Source organism: Elaeis guineensis, chromosome 4, assembly GCF_000442705.2.
Source record: "Elaeis guineensis isolate ETL-2024a chromosome 4, EG11, whole genome shotgun sequence".
In the NCBI taxonomy this organism is placed as follows: Eukaryota; Viridiplantae; Streptophyta; class Magnoliopsida; order Arecales; family Arecaceae; genus Elaeis; species Elaeis guineensis.
The window spans coordinates 13,508,152-13,516,697 of NC_025996.2; the positions used below are offsets into that span (position 1 = coordinate 13,508,152).

The following is an 8,546-nucleotide window of genomic DNA, read 5'->3' on the forward strand; positions in this document are numbered from 1 at the left end:
GGAACATCAACATTTTCTGATGATCAAACATTAATGTTAGTACATACTAGAAAGGCTAGCAAATCCATGATCATATAATTTTTTTCAGAAAAAAGATAAAATTAAAATAGAGAATCTTAATCTAAAAAGAGATCTTTAAATTTTATTTTATGAATAAAATCTACTGAAGAGCTAAACCAAGGTAGTATTGATCAGTCAAATATATTAAAATTATATTTTTAGAAGATAACTTGAAAAGTTATTTTTTATAAAATTAATTTTAGAAAAAAAATTTTTTTTTCTATAAACCAAAAGAGTCCAGAGAGCAATTTGCCATGAAAATTTTTAGGTCAACCGTGAGTGTGCAAATTTATCTAATCGGCCCGTTCCTAATCCCCATCTCAAGCCCATCCCATCAAAAAGCCTAGCCCACATCTAATCAAAGCTCAGCACGTGACACACGGCACTTTTTAATTTTCTTTTTTATTTATTATTCAAGGAGGAAAAACCACCCACCGCCGGAGCGACGATGGAGGAGGCTGCTTGGTTCTGGGGCGTGGCGACGTGCGTCAAACTCCTCCTGGTCCCGACGTACCACAGCACCGATTTCGAGGTGCACCGCCACTGGCTCGCCCTCACCTCCTCCCTTCCCCTCGCCCGCTGGTACTCGGACGCCTCCAGCCCCTGGACCCTCGACTACCCCCCACTTTTCGCCTACTTCGAGCTCCTCCTCTCCCTCCCCGCCTCCCTTCTCGATCCCACCATCGTCGACCTCGTCGCCGGCCAGAACTACGCCGCCTCCTCAGCCCTCCTCTTTCAGCGCGTCTCCGTCGCCGCCGCCGACCTCGTCCTCCTCCTCGGCGCCCACCGCCTCGCACGCCGCCTCCCTCCCTTCCGCCGCCGCCTCGCCTTCGCCTTCCTCCTCTGGTCCCCGGCGCTCCTCATCGTCGACCACATCCACTTCCAGTACAACGGCTTCCTCCTCGGGATCCTCCTCCTCTCCCTTTCTTTTCTCGCTGAAGGGCGGGATCTAGCTGGGGGAATAGCTTTCGCGGTCCTGATCTGCTCCAAGCACCTCTTCTTGGTGGGCGCGCCGGTGTACTTCGTGTACCTTCTCCGGCATTACTGCAGGGGCGGATTCGGGAAGGCCTTGGGGAGGTTTCTGGCCATGGGGTCGGCCGTCGGGGCCGTCTTCGCCACGGCGTTCGGCCCATTCTTGTACCATGGACAGGTAAGCAAACCTATCGTCTTCGCTTTCCTCTCATTTTCTTTCTGCTATCTCCTCTTGAATTCTTTGTTGACGTTGCGCTTGTTGTTTGTTTACTTAAACTTTCTGGAGATTAAATCTCAGTTCATTAAAACAACAATATTTCGTTTGGTGATATAAGGAGAAGACGATGGAATCCCACAAGAACTGATACTAAGGACTGACTTAGAGATTTAAGTGACTAGTTGCGTCAGAAGGGTGGACGAAACAAGTCAATTATGGCTTGGTTAGGATAAGATCCTGGTAGCACCAGCTGTGAATAATTTGAATATGTCTCAAATAACGACACCATAATATCTATTGCATTTGAGCATTTCAATTTCAGTGATAGTCACTAGGATTATGATGATAAGGGATGAGCTTACCTTGAATTAAAAGAGAGCACTTGGGACAGACACAGAACATGGAATTAAAACATGTTGGACTCACCATCAATCCACTTATTTGTGCTGATTGCTAAAACATAAAGCAAACATGTTGATCGTGCTATTGCCCTCCACCTCTCTCTCTATTCTCCCCTGTATAAAAATATGTTATGTTACATATATCTCTTATACCTGTCTATTTAGTTTCTATGTTGGAGATGTAACACTGGCTCGTTCATAAGTTCATTTTGTGGGTTGTTTGATGATTTTAAAGCAGCAGGTCATGGCTAGATTTACTTAGAAGAGACCGAGATCTTATACGTTGCATGCTTACTAGGTGATCTGGCTTTCTTCTATCATGGCACCGATAGACCATGATTAATGTATTTTTTTCTGTCAAGTACATTGGAACTTCATATATATTGTGCAGGCCACCAAATTCATATGGAAAAGATACAGAACCCTCACCCATTGGACAAGAAAGGAAGATCTTGACATGCTAATCTAGAGGAAGGATTGATGACATGAATTTAACCAAAGTACATATGTTTATTCTGCAATAACTTATGGCCTTCAAGATTGATGTTCTTATATTATCGTCTGCCATCCTTCCTGTTTTCATATTTAAAGATTGATGTTCTCATATTATCTTCTGCCGTGCTTCCTGTTTTCATATTTAAAATGACTTTTATGGTGATCCGATTCTTCAATACATGGCCTAGTCCTTTTCTATATTTATACATTCCTATATAGGCATCAATTCCATATGACAAACTAACGCTTCTCGAATTTCGTGAGTCATTGGTGTCATGTAGATCATATCTTAATCTCAGTCTTATGTTGCTTTTGCAGATGCTACAGGTCCTCCATCGTTTATTCCCTTTTGGCAGGGGCCTGTGCCATGCATACTGGGCTCCCAACTTTTGGGTGTTTTATATAGTTCTTGACAAGATACTTGCATTTGTGCTTGCAAAGCTGGGATTTGTTATTCAGGCACCCAAAGCTTCTTTTACTGGTGGGCTAGTTGGGGATTCCTCACCCTTTGCTGTGCTTCCTCAGGTATGCCTACTTTGATCCTGCTCGGTTACTTCCATCAGTGGATGTTCTTCTTTTCCTTTTTTTTTTTTTTAAATGTAATAATCAGACATCTTCCTGAAATGTCAGGTCACTCCTGCAATAACCTTCTTGTTGGTTATACTTGCCATGAGTCCTTGTCTCATTAAGGCATTCTTGAAGCCCCAATCTAAACACATAATTAGATGGGTGGCGTATGCCTATACCTGTGGTTTTATGTTTGGTTGGCACGTTCATGAGAAGGCATCACTTCATTTTACAATCCCTCTTGCTATAGTTGCAATGGAGAGCCTCGATGATGCACGGCATTATTTCTTACTGTCAATAGGTATGTTTCTTCAATATTCTCTGCTGTTGTTCGCTTACCACAACACGTGAAATACTTTTACCATTTTTTATTTATAAATATCTACATTAGCAAGATAAAAGTACTGTTTGAAGCTTGTAAAATTCTGTCTGGCTCTTTTTTTTTTTTAGTTGATAAAAATTATTGTTTTGGGTACATGTTATTTAATCTGGTTATCTTAAATTGTAATTGCATAGTTTGTTTCTGAGAAGTTGATACCTTGTGTGGTTTGGCTGGCTTTACTTAATAATAGTAATTTTCTTGTAGCCTAAAAATACCCAATGCCATAATTTATCAGGGCTATATGTCTTTAGTTTGTGAACTTACTTTTCTAGTCCCAGATAGGATTCCAATAGAGTATGTTAATCTAGGATATTATGGAACCTTCTTTGCACATCAACATGATTAATAAGTTATGCTAATGATCATCCTAATTTTTCTCATTAATTAACATGATGAATTGTTACAGTAGCATATGTCAACTTACGTCCTTTTGTCAACTACAAATTCATTCATGATTAGTTAGAGGAGATTTAGCAAGGATCAAACTTTGGTGTGAGGCAGCTATGACTGAGAGTTCACTTGATGCTAAATCTAACACCTGTTGTTGTTTCTTCATTCATGTCCATTATAATGACCAAGGATTTAAGTTCGATATGCATGTGGCATGCTGTCTAGTAACCAGCACAGCATGTGCCATGCAATGTCATGCACAAAAAAAGAATGTAGATCCCCTTTCAATTAGAATAAATTTAGAAAAGACCTAAGAGGTGCCAAGCCAACCTAGTGCTGGGTGCCAGTAATGGCTTGGTATTGTATGTGTCAGCTAGCTTGGGTTAGCACTTAAAACCATGTTATAATCTTGATAGATCTTTTAAGAACACATTTCATCCTTTCCGGCTTCACTACTTTTCATGGTGCTTCTGTCATAGGCTTTCTTTTAGTTAACAAGTATCCGATGTGAATTCTTTCCTATTGTTGGAGCTAATCATTGTTTGTCAGGAAACAGTGTTTGCTAGACTAGGCATTCTTATGAGGAAGCCAAATTCTTGCCTCATGATTATGACCATTCTCATAAACTTCTCTGCACAACCCTTTCCTTTAACATTATGATGCAGTTCATTAGTTCAATTTGATGACTGCTGGTGTAGTTGTGCATGCCAGCTTTATTCTTAAGAAGGTCTACTGCATTTTTCTTCTCTAGTCATTTGTAACTTACTTCATTCTTAAGATTTCATGGAAAAAGCTAGTCAAATTACCTTGGTTCACCCTTAGGTTGATTAGCATTATATATGCTCCTATGCACTTGTTTATTCTTTCAAAGGCATCTCTACTTCAGGTACCTAAATGAAGGATGTTATGCACATTTTTCTTCTAATATTGCTTCTAATTTCCACTTACAGAAGCATTCAATAACTTTTGGAGATAAATCTTCTGATGTTTGTATATTTTTCCTACCACCACTTTGTAATCTCATCATGATGTAATCTATATCTCTAATTATATGTACTCTATATCTCCAATTCTCCCTTTGTGTCATTGACTTATTTATGCTTTTCCTTCTCACCATCTTTTAATCTTAGCTATCATTAAGATATCATAGTTTGCATGCTTAACCTTGAAGCTTCTGCCTTGTCAGCCTTTTCTGTTCCCCAGAGTCCAACATTGTCTTCTTTGCCATTCTTTGAACGAAAACACTCTTGACTTTGGTCCCTCTTTTAAGCCTTAGATTATCTCCAAGTTTCTTGTTGTGTTTGGTGCTTAGTGTTTAGCTCTCCAAGCACTTCTCTGGCTCTTGCAATTCTTTAAAGACAAATTGCCATATGATATGGTGATACAACATCATACTTGTTGTAACTATCAGATCCTTGTATGTCTCCCTCAGTTGCTGATCTATAAAGATTGTAACATTGCCTCTTTTTGAACTCCACCATGTATTTTGGTGTATTTTATGTTTTGGTTCTTCCTTACTAGCATAAATATTTGATATTCCAAAATACTTTCTATATTTTAGTGCTAGATGTTCTCCTAGGCATGACCTTGCAAGTATATGATCGTTGATCTCTCTGTTTGTGTGCATGCAAGAAAGATACTATGACATTTTTTAATTCATTTTTAAATGCAATAATATGTTCGTTTAGCCAAATTTCTACCACTATCACTAGATTATAAGAAACTCAAGTACTGCTCCCAATGCTTTCATATCTCCTAACCTTTTCCTCTCATATTGTTGAGTACTTCTGCCTATGCAACCATTTGGCTCACTGCCTACGAACATGCTTTTTCATTATGGGTCCAGCTTCTTGAAGAATAATATTCTACATACTGTCCTCTAGTCCTTGTCATTTGTTCAGGTTAAATAACCACTAGTACCTGAACACCAAAATTTTCTGGATTTCTGCATGTTGACACATGAACACTTCTATATTATATTGTTATGGCATAACATTCCTTGATAGTTGGTACCATGAAAATTTAAAGGACCATCCTGCATTCGCTCGAGGCATTGGCACTTGGTTTTGTAGAGTTCTGCCCAATGACACTTTAGATTATGACTTGTTAAGACTTAGTTATTGCAAATGTTGAAAAATATTCTGCCAAAAGTGCCTATCCACTCATAGAAGGGTGTTGCATTTTTTTTTTCTCTCTTTAATTAAAATTTAAAGATGGTGTCAACTGGGAGTTCTTTTAATAAGAAATATGAATGACTACTAATTGGGACACCACTCTTATGCTCTTATCCAAATATTTGTATTGTATAAAAATGTCCTTTTGTTGGATTTTATAGGTTTGAAGTGTTATATCCATCATGATACTTTGAGATTTTGAAGTGTTATATCCATCGAGATACTTTGAAAATTGGCACCACTTCAGTATCTATGTAGCACTGTCAAAAATATTAATCATTTCCTCCTGTGATACCAAGTCAAGCACCATTAATCTATATCATGCTATGTCTGATCTCTTTGAAGTGTTATCCAATATTTTAAACTTATCTCTTTGAGTGTCATCCTTTCCCACTTACATAACTTTGTAGCTATTACTGGTATCCTCAGATTTTCCATTTTTCACATTTGTTACTTGCAAGCATGAAGTTAAATTTAGAACAAGGATTCATAAACCACAGTCCAAATGGATGGTTAGGACATGGCTCGATAATTTCGGTGATAGAAATAAATTTAAGGTCAGTGATTAATTGCCAGTGTCAAAAATTTCTGATGTAGAAATCTAAAAGAAATTTAGGAAAGTTTTCAAAGACTAAAAACTCATAGAGAAATATATTGGAATGTAGAAGAATTGTGCAAATAGGTAGAATTCAACTTTGGAAACATTTAGAGTAATATGGTAATGCTTTGCAAAAAATCAAAAATCACACATAGAAAGTTCAATAGTTATTTTAATAATAATCTAGTTCCTATTATGCTGACTTTAGAAGGCAAATTTTTGATGAAAAATTAAAAAGCAATAGGTGAACTTTCCAGCGTGTTGGAGAATTTTCTTATGAAGCTTGTAAGAAGCAATAGTGACGCTTCTTGTATTGATGGCATGTTGTTCATGTGGAAGTTCCAATTCAAGAGACAAATCAAATCTTCTGGCTCGAGTTATTTGTAGCTGCATATATATTAAAATTCCAGTAAAAGTACTATGCATAGGTTTTTTAAATAAAAAATAAGTACGCATGCATAGTCAATAGCTTGACACTCGATTTCCAGACGTAAGTCTATCAAACAACAAACTATGCACAAAATTGTTTCTGTGAGGATCCATGCAGGTGTGTATTTAGTTCCACATCAATTATTCACTGGAAAGATCTTAGATACTTATACAGGATCAAAGAATCCAAATGACGCCTTCTAGCTAATCTTTTTGGATGAGATCCTGGGTGGTTACGATTTATGTTAAAACTAGATTTTAAAATGACCTGATCTGATATCAGTTGGGGTTTCGTTGTCTGTTCAAGGCAGTCAGAACCTTGTGGCACTGGATCCACTAATCTTTGAGAAACTGCGTTTAGTCTGATGCAGCAAATTTCCATGATTAACATTTGTCCAGTTCCTCAACATATTTTGAGAGACTAATACATGTTTATACTTTATCTTTTGCTGCAGTGTCCTGCTATTCCCTGTTCCCTCTACTGTTTGAGCCCCAGGAATATCCGGTGAAAATTTTGCTGCTCGCCGTACACTCAATCCTCATGTGGTTAGGCTTCTGCCAGTTCAGAATAAGCAGGACTTCTCACCAAAGGAAAACGAGTGATTCAAGGGGCTCCTGTGAAAAGAATCAAATAATTGGATGTGCTGGGACATGTTATCTTCTGGGATTGTTTGGGGTCGAGTTATGGGGTCAGTTATTACACCCCTACTTTTTTGGCGACAAGCTTCCATTTTTGCCTCTTATGCTGGTATCAATATATTGTGCAATGGGCATGATGTACTCGTGGGCATGGCAGCTCAGACAGATAATAAGGTTCTGCTGATAGAATTTTTCCTGACAAAAGGATTCAGGATTGTAATGGATTCCAATTGTCAAGAAATTTTGTGTTAGTAAATGTTATTTTTTGATTAATTCTTGGAACATGACATCAATTAAATCACACTTCCTACACTTTCAATATTCGGATGCTACAGTCCTCAGGAATAATGCTGTAGTCCTGGTCAAGCAATAATGTCTATACTCTTCCATGTGAGTTTCCTTCAGACACAAGTTGAAAGATTCATTTTGCTGCCACGATTGATGAGAACGTCCCACAGCTGGTGGTGCTTTGTGTTATTGTCAGCCTTCACTCTCAGTTGTCGTTGCAATCTTTGGAGTCTTCTTTAATATATACTGTGCATTTACTCTGAAGATTTTTACCAAGATACAACAGAATGGTGGTGGCAGCGTGTGGACTGATTAATTTGGCCGGCCTTGTGGTTTCTTCATCTTTTAGTAGGAGGGTTTTCCCTCTTCTTTTCTAGCTTCTCCTCCCATGTCATTAGAAGCTTTGGAAGCACTATTTTGGAAGAAGTTTTAATGGAAAGTATTGCTACCAGAGCAACAAGATGATGTGTTTTTACTACGAATGCGTCTACGCAAAGATCTATCTTCTAGCTCGATAGATCTGTATGTTACACTGCCGAAGAGTGAGACTTTCTTCAAAAGATTGTCATCTTTTTGAAGGTAGCGCTGGAATCACTTCTGAATACAGCAGCAGCGTATGTCATCTCTACCAAGAGGACGTAAGAGGAGAAAACACAAAATGCCGTTTGTGGAGCTGACATTACTCAGCAATCTGTTAGCATGGTGAATTATTGGGGTCAGCTGGTTGCAAAGTGGGCTCGACAGTCTCCTGCTCCCGTACTGTTTTTCCCAATATATTCATGGCCAGTTACAATGTTATATGACTTGGTTCAACTTACTGCACTATAAATTTTTTGAAGAGCAAAATGGAAACTATTCATGTCCTACCCAAAAAAAAACAAAAAAACGGAACACCAGTCCTGATGGTTTGCATTATTTCTGCATGGACTCTTTT

The 8,546-nt window shown here is 38.3% G+C and overlaps 1 protein-coding gene across 1 annotated transcript; it reads left to right on the forward strand.

Annotated features, from left to right (window-relative positions):
• The first annotated feature begins 481 nt into the window (after window positions 1-481).
• Window positions 482-7,728, forward strand: LOC140857143 (dolichyl pyrophosphate Glc1Man9GlcNAc2 alpha-1,3-glucosyltransferase-like). Its single transcript, XM_073255588.1, has 4 exons — window positions 482-1,210; window positions 2,464-2,670; window positions 2,776-3,013; window positions 7,141-7,728. Exons 1-4 carry the CDS (start codon window positions 509-511, stop codon window positions 7,506-7,508), a joined length of 1,515 nt encoding a protein of 504 aa, XP_073111689.1. The 5' UTR covers window positions 482-508; the 3' UTR covers window positions 7,509-7,728.
• Window positions 7,729-8,546: the final 818 nt, after the last annotated feature.